This window comes from Polypterus senegalus, chromosome 12, assembly GCF_016835505.1.
Source record: "Polypterus senegalus isolate Bchr_013 chromosome 12, ASM1683550v1, whole genome shotgun sequence".
Classification (NCBI taxonomy): domain Eukaryota; kingdom Metazoa; phylum Chordata; class Cladistia; order Polypteriformes; family Polypteridae; genus Polypterus; species Polypterus senegalus.
In genome coordinates, this window is record NC_053165.1 from 57939599 (window position 1) to 57953492 (window position 13894).

The 13894-nt window shown below is 37.8% G+C and overlaps 1 protein-coding gene across 1 annotated transcript; it reads left to right on the forward strand.

The window, feature by feature from the left end:
* The first annotated feature begins 2256 nt into the window (after positions 1 to 2256).
* LOC120540639 (bri3 binding protein) lies at positions 2257 to 10761 on the forward strand. Its single transcript, XM_039771570.1, has 3 exons — positions 2257 to 2581; positions 4417 to 4519; positions 6254 to 10761. The coding sequence occupies exons 1-3, from the start codon at positions 2390 to 2392 to the stop codon at positions 6667 to 6669; spliced, it is 711 nt and encodes a 236-aa protein (XP_039627504.1). The 5' UTR covers positions 2257 to 2389; the 3' UTR covers positions 6670 to 10761.
* Positions 10762 to 13894: the final 3133 nt, after the last annotated feature.

The following is a 13894-nucleotide window of genomic DNA, read 5'->3' on the forward strand; positions in this document are numbered from 1 at the left end:
GGAACAATGAACCCGTTCTGTCTCAGTTCCGACCGGACGAGTCGCTGCAGTAACACAGATAGAGAAACGATGGGCAGAAGAACAGCGCACAGCTAACAAGGCTTCTTTTAGATAGTAAACGATGATTTTAACCTAAGATTTCACTGAAGTATCATCTGACATTTATTACTCATTAAAGGAGAAATCTCGCCAAAGTAAAGTCTAATAAAGCTCTTTATGCTGATGCTGTTTTCGGCTGATCATGGAATCAGAGTAGAGCGTGATTAAATGCATTTGACTGAGATCCGAGGGCAGCCGTCCAACAGGTGACACCTCAGCACCACACTGAAGTGTCAGGTTTTTTTTACAGTGGCTGGAATGCCAATCCACATTTTGATGAAATATACTAAATATCTGCTGTGTGTGTCTGGACATTTTGACTCATTGAACACTTGATGTAGAGTTGGTTTCAAAAGTCTTCAAACTGGATCGGAATTCTGTCTTTTGTTGATATAACTGCCAGAATTGCGACGTCATGTTTGACCTTTTCTTCTTTAATAAGATTGTAAAACCAACAATATTTTAAATGAAAAAGTGTTTAAAATTAATTACAAAGACAATGAATAAATCCTGCACATCCGTTATGATTTGGGGTTGTAACTACGTTCAAATGTAAACAGTCTCATCCCATGCTAATTTAGCTTCACGTGGTATCAGCTGAAGCGATTCAAGTTTGCGTTCACATTTATTGTCGAGTGTTTCCTAGCACCACTCTGACAAATGAATGACAATAGTCAAGCGCCACTAACACACTGAATACAGTGCCGTGTGTTCAGTGAAGTGCTTATAAAGAATTAAAATCGAGGAGAATTATGACCTGTGGATAAGAACTGTCCCTGTGCGTCGGTCGTGCGGCACCACTTGCTAGAATGGTTTAGGGAGACAACTGACTGTGCAGGATTGCTAAGGGATTTCATAATACAGTACCGTGTGCCTTTCTAATCCAGCGTGGGCTACACTGTATGTGTCCTGGTTAGATGGCAGCTGCGTACCACAGATATTCGATGCTATTTTTATCTTTGCTTCAACTTCTTTGTGGTATTTTGCTGAAAATGAGTTGAACAGGTGCCATATGAAAAGTGTATGTGGCCAGTGAATGTGGACTCCAGTAAACACTTGTACAAGTTGGTCAGTACAGATGAACACATGTGGCATTCCATCAACATCTGAGAAAGCAAAGGGGATCGTGAGCTTGCAAGACAAAGTCCAAGACGTACTGTGGCTACTTCACGTCTTCGGCGATGATGGAGATTCCAAGTAATGCAGTCGAATTACAGTATTTCTTGTAATTCTGAATAGTGACTAGTTCATGATGATCAGTCTTGCAGTTTTAAAGGGATGGAAAGCAAGCAGTTTCACCTCCACTAGATGTACTGAAGTGAAGTCTATGTAAGTTCAACATATTAAGTAAAAAACGTAACTGAAGTTTAAAATGAGAAAGCTAAGATTGTAATGAAAATGAAAGAAACTTTTTTCTCTCTTTTTTTGTGCCTCACCATCTCCACAGTTGGAATTTGGTCTGCTTAATGCTTCCTACAGTGGACCTTCTCGGTTTTGCTGACAAGGATCGATTATTTTACTAGCACCACTCTGGGAAAAGGCAAATGATTTATTTTTCATTGTGTTTGAAGATCAGATCTATGATGATGGTGTCATCAGAAAACTGAATGATGAATCTAAAGCTATGTTTGCCCACACAGATTTAGGTGAACAAATAGTACAGCAAAAGGTTCAGTACAATATGTTGTAGGATGTACGTGTTGATATTCAGTTAGGAGGAACTGGTACTGCCAGTCTGCACTTATAGGAGGTTGCTTGTTACCCTGATTAACTCTTAATAAGATCAACTGTTCTAATAGTATTTCAAGAATTATTTTTTGGTTGTGTAGTGCAGAGATGGCCGTGGTGTACAGAGAGCTAATGAAATATTTATGGGATAATATTCACGATACGTACTGATCAGAATAGGGATTTAATGGAATTGCAAACGCATTATGTATATCTTGGAACACCTAAAAGACCATCAGAACCGGATGAAATATAGCACACCTAGAATATTGCAATGATTAGGATGTTCCTCCAAAATTTTCAAGCAAGCACGGAGAAAGCTCAACAGGAAAACACCCGCCTGCCCGAATTTGCGCCGTGCATACGGACATGCGCGTTACTTTTACGCATGCGTGCACAATTACGATGGGACGAAATACCTGGGCGGGCGGAAGTGATGTTCTATCTTGCAGCGGTGAGAGTCGGGGGCACCGATCACGTCCTCTTCCGGGTTACTGGTTACGGCCGCTGCTCCTGCTGTTTTTTTTTTTGTTGCACTGTCTAGCTCACCGTCCGGAGAGACATGAAGGGCGAGAAAGCGTTCGTAGTGTTAGCGGTGGTGACAGTGTTGCTGAGCGGCACGCTGAGGGCTGAGGCGGCGCGAAGTCGCAGGGAGCCGGTCTACAGTCAGAACAGCTTTCGCCGGGCGGCGAGTGGGCTCTACCAGAGCTTGAGCAACTTGATCGGCGAGGACAACGTGCGGGCGCTGCACCGGGTGAGGGGCCGAAAGCTGAACAAAGGCAGGCGTTCCGGGAGGTGTCGCTGTAAACCGTGCGGTCGCGTTTTATGTTTGCGACTGCTTATTTATAATGCACTGTAGAATAACGGCGAGCAGCGGGCTGGTCGATGGTCAGGCGGGAAGTGGGCGCCAAGGGGTGCCAGGAAACGAGTGCTCGCTTCCTTCTGTTCAACTTGATGTTACTTATAATTTGTTCGATACTTTGAGTTTTTTTTTCTGATAGGCTGCTGTGAAAGACGATGCATATATATAGCCGTAGTTTTTCTGTCCTTTAAATGATACAGCAAGAGTGCACAGAGGCGGAAATTGTGACGTTCCTTTTGCTCGTTTTTAAATTGGTGAATTATAAATGCACAAGGAAGAAAGAAGCAGCTTCTTGAAGTAGTTATTGCGGTAATTTCTCAACCTGCACATTTTAAGACGGCTCGCGTTATGTTGCAAAATAGATTGGTTAATGAAATACAGAAACTGAGGGCAGAATATATGCTTTTAGAAATAGGAAGGTGAAAAGTGCCTGATATCAATCCGTCTTAACTTTTATGGTTCTTTTCATGTCACCAAAGTGAGTCAGAATAGTTGTTTTAATGCAGGAGTTAATTTATGTCTTAATCCTTACAATCCATCACATTAATTTATATAATTCATGCGTGGGTCAATACTGTAATGCCGCACCAGCAAAGAACGAGTCACTAAAAGTATTAGCGGGCATTCCATCATTGAAAGGAGCAGTCTCAAAGCCTGTGGTAGGGGGGCCTGTAAAAAATAACTAGGCTGCAAAGTCACAATCAGAATTCCATTTAGTGCAGCAACGGCAAACAGTCCTTTTAAGAATAGCCAGCCACCGTGAAGGAGTGAAGGCTCCAATCTGTCTCTCTAAACACTTTATGTACCAAATCTAACCTTACCGGCGAGACAAGAAGGCAGAGTAGTACAGTGCTTTCTAAAGAAGTTGTTTGATTTGAAATTTTTGGGGTACAGTATTAGTCTTGAAGGATATGAGGAATGCAACCCCTTATAAGGCTTTTAATCTTCTTTTCTTGTAGTGTCCCCTTTTTTCTCTTTGTGGTTCTCTTACTTTTGTATGGTGGAAGGTGGCTTGTTTTTCAGTTTATTATAAGCAGAGCTTAATCATGGCACAAAACTGAATCAGTTTGTTGGAAGTCCTGTTTAGACACGATTAGTTTTACATTAGGAGGTTGGGTAAAGTAATTATTGATTTAGAGGAAGGGGGCTATGTGGATCTTTGTTTTGGCTTTGGAGACATTGGAGGAAAATAGTTTGAGAACGGTTGCCTCAGTTTTGAATCTGAAACCCTCTTGTTTTTGAGGCCACTTCTCTTAACCAGTAGGTGACATTGTTGTGATGTGTTGTACTATAGAAGTGAAGCCAATTAAAAAAAGAAGAAAAATCCTGGAGCACCAAAACTACTTGGAGCAGCATGTCATGTTAACCTATGATGTACTATATGAATAATAATGTACAAACCCTGAATCTGTGGGTGTTGTGCATAACTGAAATATAAAACAGGTTGCTTAATGTTCTATTGTTAGTTTTTAATAACAAATCTAACATTGAGTCTGAAATAAAAATTCTATATGCCAGCATAAAATGTACTTTGATCAAATTCTATGAAAAACAGGTTTTTACTCAGATAATTCTGTTATTTTATAGGGCATTTTTAGTGCAAATTCTAAATTTTGCAGTACATGGCTTATAGATTTACTAATGAAGTAGAAAAATTCACATACACTTGTTTTATGACGTCATTGTCACTAATCATTTCTGTTTATTTTTGTATTTCCCCCCCTTAGTTCTTCTCTAAAACAACAGAGAGATTTGTGCATGGTGTGGATACATTGCTGGATACTGTCTGGAAAGTTTGGACAGATTTGCTTGATGTATTGGGGATTGATTGTAAGTTGCAACTATATCCTCATTGTTACTGTCATTTTGGAATGCTTATGTCAATAAGAGCTACGCAACTGAGCACTGCCGATAAAAACGTAGTTTGCAGTAAGTTATGGAGCAGCATCAAATACAGTATGTGCAGGATGTTGTTTGTTTTGTTTCTTCTGATTGTCTTTTGGACTTAACACAACAAAATAATATATAAATACTTTATTAACTTATTAAGTTAAAAAGTGTACTAAAAAGTAAAAAAATAAGTCTCTCCTACATCACTCATAAAATAAAAGCGTGGGTGCTTTTGCTAAGATTTGATTAATGAAAAGCGCCCACGCTTTTATTTTACGAGTGATGTAGGAGAGACTTATTATTTTTTACATTTTACTAAACTTTTTAACTTAATATATTTTTAAAAAGTATTTTTTATATATTTTCAACTTTTTAGTCTTGGGTTTATTTTAGTATAATTTTGTTATCTATATTTTAACACTTTAATATTTCGCTTCGTTACTAGCGGCATCTATTGGTGAAATCTTGAACTATTTTTCATATGAAAATTTAATTTCTTAACATGGATTAATTGATCAATTAGTGAAATTGATTACTGATTCCTGTATTGTCATCGGAAGTAAGTGCAAAATTTTAAGTCATTTGGACAATAGGAAGTGGGTTTAATATCGATAATGAGATTTGTACCAGACAACAAACAGGTGAAGTTAAAAGAAGCGTGGTAAAAATCACCAACTGATCCTTTTTTTTTTTATTCTGCGATTGTGCAGTTTAACTCGCAGAACCTAAAGCAGTCGTGGGGAAGGATAGAGCATGGCATATCATGTTTAGTTGATCTGTTAATACGCAAGTTCTCACAGTAGCAGCTCAAAATTTGAAAGTGTCCGTAAACGATTGAGCTCATTATTTGGCAGTAAAATTATATTAAACAAATAGATGAAGTACATTATTTTGTTGGCTTAGATTGTAGTGATGTGTAGGAGGTGACTGGTGTTTTGACAAATGGTGAGGGCACTGCAGGACATGGATAACAACCAAGCAAGTAAGTTAGAACTCTTCAGTGGGTACATAAGCCTGGCTAGGCTTTAAGAGTATGGGAATATCTGTTGCCACGAGAGAAAGCTCTGGGAAGATGTATGGGAAGTTTTTCCAAAGATTGCCTTGAAAGTAACCTTGGTGTAGAGTGTAAAGACTCCTCTTCCTCACTGGGCAGTTAATGTTGGAGTCAGGGTTAAGACAAAGATATATATTTGATCAGCAGAAGGAAGAGAGGACAGCATGCATCGAGATAGGTATGGGAGTTGAAAGGAAGGAGTTTTTGGGGGGTCAGCTGAAAGGTATGGGAAAGTAGATCATATGTCCGCAAATAGTGATTGCTTTGACCTAATTAGTTGAAGTGTGGGTGCAGCTTTTCTTCCTGTTGTTGTTTTTCATAAAAACAACAGGCTTTATTAAAATCAGTATGACATGTATGCTAGTTCGTGGACAGTAGTCTTTTATAGGTATCATTTAGTCAAGCTGGTTTAATTAGATCAGCTTTAGTTTTACTTTCCTTAGTAGCCAAGATTTGTGAAGTGAATTTGGGGGTGTAGGACAAGCTGAAAAAAAGAACTGGGCCCCAGTGGGAAAGTAAGTTGTTGAGTAAGAAACTGTTAGAAATGTAATGCAAAGTTTGCTGCATTTTATCAACAAAAAAAAAAAAAATAATAAAAATAATGTTGTTTCTTTTTCTAGCATCAAACCTCAGCCATTACTTCAGTCCAGCTTCAGTGGCTAACTCTCCAGCCCGTGCCCTGTTGTTGGTGGCTGCTGTTCTCTTTTCATACTGGCTGCTATCACTCTTCCTGAGTGGATTCTTCTACCTCTTGCATGTGGTATTTGGCCGCTTCTTCTGGTTGGTGCGGGTCACACTCTTTGCGCTCTCATGTCTGTACATCCTACAGAAGTTTGAGGGGGATCCTGAGCGTGCTGTTGTGCCGCTCTGCTTTGTTATGGCCATCTACTTCATGACCGGTCCTGTGGGGTCTTACTGGAGGAAAACCACCAGCACTTTGGAGGATAAGATCGACCACCTTGACAGCCAGATCCGTTTGCTAAATATTCGTCTAAGCAGAATAATTGAAAGCCTTGACAGATCGAGTGAGCAGTAGTGACTGCGTGGGAGGCTACAGGGTGCCATGGAAGCATTTGTTACGCTGTCCACTCGCACCAGCAAATCAAGTGAAGCACCATCCAGAAGCAAATTGTTACATTCATTTGTAATCATTTAATGTCCACCAAGAAGAAATCATTATTATTGTGACCTTTTGGTTTATTTTGTAAAAATCCTTGTAATAGACCACATCTGTGATTGAAGACTTTAAAGGATGTTGACCAGCTGGAAGAGTTTGCATGAATCACAGTCTAGTGTGTGTTTGGCTGTTTGTTTAATAATAGTTAGAATCAGTGATGTCACATACAAAAAAAAAAAATCAGTATTGATTGCAAGAAATTGGATCTACCTTTGTCCCTTCACCAAGTTCTCTTTTAATTGCTGCCTTTCTGGGAATGCTGTACCTTGTAGCACTGACATCGGTCTAAGCTCAGTGACCTGAAAATGTCAAATGTGTGCCCAGGCAGCATCTTAACAGTTATGATGTAGTGAGCCAGGCTATTGCTTCGGGTTGTCTGTTTAAGCACTTAGGAAATTAAAGCTATGTCCTCTTTTTAATGTACCAGTGTTGCTATGCATGCTTAGTGCCTAATAAGGCTTAAGAGTTGAGAGAGTTATTTGCCAAAAGGGAAGCAGAGAAGAAAATGAATGCACTGTGTGGTGCGGACCCTGAGAGCAAGGCTGTGGTTTGATTATTTCTTCTCCATGCTGAGCGATATCGACTGATATTCCACATGGGCATTTTCAGGATTTTTATTATTTGCACCAGAATAGTAACATTTTACTTCATTTTTTTTTTTTATCTAAGACCTAATCATAGAATGCAGTGCAGTCATATCTGATCATAAATGTAGTTGCGATGGAATCTGTATTTTTATTACAAAAAGATCAAAGTAGAAAGGCTGCTACAGAATCCCTAGAAAGAACCATGCTTGTTGAGTTTTGGTTGTGTTCATTAGCTCCACCTTTGTAGGTTTTCTCAGGCAAGAGGGTAGTCACTGTGCAATTAAACTGCACCTCTCTCTCTTCTGTCAGTAACAACCTTGGGTGTATTAGAGTGAGACATTCCCATAAAGGTTTTTATGACTTTTTAAACTTTTAAATGAGAATTTTCAGAAATAGCAGGACCACCATTAATCCCAGTAAAGCAATAGTACTTTTACAGCTCATGACTATATTGTTCTTTTGTAATTTATTACTACTTAATATTTGAAGTGGATTTATCTGGAGGAAGGGACCCTTGTAGCAATGTTGGAAGACAGCAGTGTAACTCAGGGAGACAACAAAATACAGGGCATTTTTGCCATAAAATACCAATTGTGATTCTTGCAAAGAAAGCTGGACATTCAGGGCCACAATTCTGTTGAGACAAAGCAACTGCCTTCCAACATAATAAACAGACCATGTACCTGCATGTGTGACTATTGAAAAGTTTTTTATCTTGTGATGTTTCTACTGAAGAAGGATATGCACAAAACACTGCTTTTAATTATTTTCCTTAGTATGGAAGCATGCATCTACTGTAGCCTATAGAGGCAGCTATGTTGTGTTTTTCAGTGTTGTGTTTCTCTTAGCAGGTATTCATCAAAATGTTTTATTAGACGAACAGGGAACTCTAAACTTCACTGTACAACAGTGCTAATGCTGCTGTTAAGTAAACCTTCTGGGAGTTGTATGGTTTAATTTATTTATTTTTTAAACTCAGGTTTTAGAGGTATGTTGCGACAACACAGGAGAACTATTAAAGTAGCCTCCATTTTCAAGTTCTGATGGGAAGCTGTATCGAAATATTTTTCACATATCTAGACTTAGGTGTGAGGGGTGAAGTGGGCGATTTGGTGAATTATTTAGAAGCTAGTTTTATTATCATTCTAGGTAAAATGGTAACCATTTATTGTTAAGAATGTTTAATACTTGATTCATTAAATATAAATAAGATAACGACCCTACCCCCTTAATCCTTAGGTAGGGATAACTGTAAGTCTGCATTATTGCCGGAATGTCAATCAGTTGCTTTAATTTACAAATTGTTGGAAATAAATTCTCACCCACTTCTTTTCAGCAGCTTTTTATTAGGAAGACCTCTTTTATAAGGCCCACTTTGTGATGAAGTTGTTGCTCCCATTATGGCTTTGTTGGCATTTGTTTATCTTGAACTGGACCACATTAATTTATGTTTTGAAACTCCAAAGTGTGATTTGTATTTTTTTAAGCTGAATTAAACAGTCATTTTTATTAGAATCAGTTCTGGTATCTGTGCAGTATAAATATTTTAAATTGGCCTAACATTTTAAAATATGGCAAAACTATAAGACATTTTCAAGTACAGTATGTCCAATTCCATCCCCATTCATTAGAACAGTGGGTAAAGGGAAAGGTGTAATTGTTTACCTTCGATGGAATTGATACCAACTGATCAGTAACATTCTTCTCCTGTCTCAAGAAATGGAGATTAATCGGCTATATCATGAAAACACTTGGTAAATTAGCTCAGGCACTGTTTGAAGTGGTATATTATTTGCCCTTTGGGGACCTAAGCATTTTTGCTTTGTGTATGTTGGTTAACTGTTTTATAAAGAAATGTTAACCAGAGGTGGAACTGAGGTGAGAGGTATCCAATGAAAACCGCTTGTATTCCTGAAAATAAATGGCAGCTGACTGATTTCTTTTTCTGCAAGTGTGATTATGTCTCCACCTGTTGGCTGCTAATGATCTATGATTATCATGTCACAGAGCGAGTGGTACACAGGCCTGCCTGTCCCTCTGCTGCCACCACACAGTGCAATACCTAGTGTAAGATGTTGCAGATCAATTGCTGGCCCAATTCCTCTGTCCTCCAGCATCTTACATGTTTGAAAAAGTGAACATGACTACTATTCTGTGTTTCACCTGAGGTTTTAGGTAGACACATCTAATGCCTGCTGAGGATGCTGAGTTCTTCAGTGCCTTTTACAACTCTTGAACATAGTATTAGGGTCTTGCATACTTGCCACATATACATTCCAATGTGTTAATGACTACTGTTACATCTTGTTGTGAAGGTAGTATTAGGAAGCTTATCAGCAAAAGTGAAAAGTACCAACATTCTGTTCCTTGAAAGTTGACTCAATCTGCCTCTCGAGAGTTTAGTATAATTTCGTTATTAAATGGTAAGTTCTGAACAAAGATGAAAATCCTTTCAAAATGGGTGGGACTGAGTCAGAGCAACTTTTTTGTAGCCACTGTTTTTAATTGCTCAATAATTAATCACTGGAAATGTATATTTTTAAAATTGGGAATAAAAGTGTAATTTATTTTAAGGGGGGGGGAGGGGCAATGGTTGGTATTGACAATGAATTTAGGAATGTTATTGCTTAAGATCAGTAATAACTGGGATTGTTCATTTAGGATATTGGCATGTTACCAGTATAAGCTTAACCTTTTGTAGGGAAGTAGTTTACATTGGGCATTTTGTGTTTTTAATTTAAATGCACTAACAAAGGCCATGTGAAATACAGTGGTTTAAAGTTTACCTGTGAAGAAGGGTCTGGGTGCAGTGGCTAAAGGACTTGTTCTTCAGTTTATATCAGCATGCTATTTATATATATTTTTTTTATTATTATAATAAAGCTTGTTTGTGTTTGTAGCATTAGGTATTTTGTTTATATTTATTAGGGGGAAGAATGAATGTGAAGTTGCCCAAAACAATGTGCTCTGTTTTATGACCTCTGTCTGGGTCTCAGATCCACAGACACAAGCAACAACTTTTGTAGTAGCACAAATCAAAGGGAAGTGAGTGTTTTTTATAGAACAGTTTTGTTTTCAGAGTCGTTAATATGTATTTTATAAATCTTAATCTCACTTGCAGGACCACTTCTATTTTGATGTTCATCATAGTTGGAAAGACTATGCTCCTTAATGTGCTTTAATTTTTTATGGTAAATTTAATGCTTTTTTAATATATAAATATCCTTCTTGTAGATTAACATTTGGTGTACATGCAGTTAATGTTGTTCATTCAAAGGATGGTTGTAATGTGTAAATTTCAAAGTGTCATTTTTCCAAAATTGATCAGCAGTTGAAAAAATAAAGCCATTATATTGATTTAAAACATTTTCTTGCTATGTTTTTACCTCTCATACTTGAACAATTGTATATTGATGTGTAAGGTTTTAGGTATATTTTAAATAATTCATGTAATTTGTCTGTCTTTTGTGAAAATCCCATCTGTTTCTCAGTCCACACAGGTTCTTTATGTCCATCTAATCAATCTGTTCTTGTCCGGTATGTAGCCAAATGGGTGAAGAGTCTAAAAGAGTAAAGTTCCTGGTTCAAATTCCAGCCCAGCTGCTAAATGCTTGTGTCTTTCAGTAATTAACTTCATCTTCGTGGTTGCACCACTTTGGACGCTTACCTTAAGTGATTATCATGCAGTTCATTTAATCAGAGTAGCTTTCTCTTCATTGCATGTGATTGATATTTTTTTTTTTTTTTTTTTAAGGTTGATCAAGGTGACTGAAAAGATTTAATTTGTGCTTTCTACTCCCTTCCATTAGATCATGAGATTGCATGTTTTGCCCTGGGCTTGAGATATAACAGTGACCCAATATAAGTTCAGCCGGTTTATAAAAAAGGACATTGCACTGCTCTTTCATAATTCTTGGCTGCAGGGAGCTCAGCTCAGTACGTTTTATGTCTGCAGATTATTTGAACAGTAAATATTTGAGATGTGAATTTATTCCAAAAATTAGTTAAGCGGAATTTCTAAATTGGAATTTGTAAATCAAAATCATACGAATTACATCACTGTATTAAGCAAGTTGGTGGGGAGGGGTAACAAAGCAGTGTTCAAGTTCAGAAGCTGACAATATACTTATGCTATATTGTTGAACTATAGCTTCCATCCCACTCAGTTGCTGGGCAGGATTGTGGTGTACAGACAGTTACTACCTACTTTAATTTTATTTTGTTCCCTCTTAATAGAAAGCAATAAGCTCAAATTCTTTTTTTTTGCCAGCAGATTTTTAACTTCAATGGAAGTTTAAGCTACACATTCATAGTAAAAGACAATATAGAGACTACAAATGACCTGGTCATTTGATCTGTCAAACTTCTTTACTAATATAATGATTTGGTTCCAATTTCTCATCCAGCCATCTCTTGCCAGTCCACAAGGTGTTTCTATCAATGTAACACAAGAATTTATTCAAGCTCCCAAGGAATCAGATTCATAAATTACAGTATGTATTTTCTCGTAATTTACATTAGTGTTTGCAAGCACTTTAATGTTTCACAACAACTAAAGTGTAAATACAGTATATTCTCCTTAGTTCATGAATAATAATTGAGAATAGGGAATAAATATACAAAGCTGCGCTTTGCTATCTAATCTAAGTAAGTTTTTACAAATGTCCAGATGCTAAGCTTTCTTCCTGTAGCAAAACTATAACACATCTAAGAACGTAAGTCAGTCAGTCATTGCCCAACCTGCTATATCTTAACATAGGGTCACGGGGGTCTGCTGGAGCCAGTCCCATCCAACACTGGGCGCAAAGCAGGAATAGACCCTGGGCAGGGCGCCAGCCCTCCACAGGACACACACACCAAGCACACATTAGGGACAATTTAGAATCGCGAATGCACCTAACCTGCATGTCTTTGGACTGTGGGAGGAAACCAGAGTACCGTGGGGAAACTCACGCAGACACGGTGAGAACATGCAAACTCCACGCAGGGAGGACCCGGGAAGCGAACCCAGGTCTCCTAACTGCGAGGCAGCACCACTAAGGCTTCTGCAAATTTAAATGTAAGTATATAATACGTTTATATGTTCTAAGAAAAAATGACATTTCTAATTAATTGCAGAATAATTTGAGTCACACAGTTTGTTTCTGAGACAATGTTCTTTTTTGACAAACTTTGACCAATTTGGAATTGGAGATAATAATGTTCAGTTTGTGCTTGTAGGCTCAGACAGCACCAACTCTTATGTGCCTTTGCAGCACCAATACCTTTAATGACAGTTCATGTCATTTGGGTGATATATTGCACCAAGTAAATTTAAAATGAAATAAGTCACTGGGAGGAATATACTTAATGTTGATCTTTGCAGATGGAAGACATTTTATATGCTAAGAAGACTGAGCTACCAATAAATAACTGCTCTAACCCTGAAGATTATAAACTGGGGCCTGACATGTAAAGTAGTAGAAAGTAACTGCTAAAGTTGAATTATAAAGCACGGGTCTAGTTAGAGTGTGTTGGAGAACTGATACCATGGGCGCAGCAGCGCTCTCTGTGCATATACTGGTATATAGTTGAGGTGGATTTAATTATGCTGAAGCATTACTGAGGAAATATTAATTTTAAATTCTATTACAATATTTAGTTACTAAAATCCTTATATTAAGTATTTCAGAAGGATTTGTTAATTTTCAAATGCATTAGAAAGAGATGAGTTTTATATAATACTATATATATGTGTATATATACGGAGAAAGATCTCCTTTTTAGTCTATTTTAGCTTCTCTTTCATTATGAAAAAGCATTTTTCTCATTCTTAAGTTTTCTGCCCTGGCCATCTACACTTGTTCCTTCCTTGTGACTGACGCCGCTGGGTTATATACATGACCCTCACAATGAATTGAAGCTTTCTGCATAGCGTCTTCAACACTTTACAGCAGGGGTCCCCAACTCCAGTCCTGGGGGATCACAGAGGTTGCAGGTTTTCATTCTAACCTTTCTCTTAGTGACCTGTTTTTGCTAATTAACTTATTTTGAGTTAATTTTACTTGACTTGCTCGTGAAGACTCAGACCCCTTAATTGTTTGTTTTTCCTTAATTAGCAGACAAACAATAATAGGATACAAGATGAGTCGAAACATGACCAGCAAACTGTGACCGTCTTAGAATATGCGAAAATAAAGAAAGAGAAAGGTCTCTGGAATGTTGATCTGCTCTTCGAAAAGAGAAAATCGACAATTTCATAAAGGTATGCTATTGCCCAATGAGAGCAGCAACAAGCCATGAAATTAAAGAATGGGTTTAATTAATAATAATAATCGGTGCCTAATTAAGCAATGGTTGGAGTGAAATTGGGTGGAGCTTGAAACCCTGACTTAGTTGGTCTTCTATTGGCTCATTCACTTCACATTTCATTTCTGTTTGGGTGCCATTTAGGAAAAGAAAGGAAGCAATTCAGGGGAATGAGGAAGAAATCTTGAAAAAACAAGTCGATTAAAATT

Bases quoted from the DNA above. Each gene is read 5' to 3' on its own strand.
- LOC120540639 (XM_039771570.1), top strand. From the start codon at position 2,390: ATGAAGGGCGAGAAAGCGTTCGTAGTGTTAGCGGTGGTGACAGTGTTG. The intron at 2,582-4,416 runs GTGAGGGGCCGA...TCCCCCCCTTAG, and splicing joins ACGTGCGGGCGCTGCACCGG to TTCTTCTCTAAAACAACAGA. The intron at 4,520-6,253 runs GTAAGTTGCAAC...TTCTTTTTCTAG, and splicing joins TGATGTATTGGGGATTGATT to CATCAAACCTCAGCCATTAC.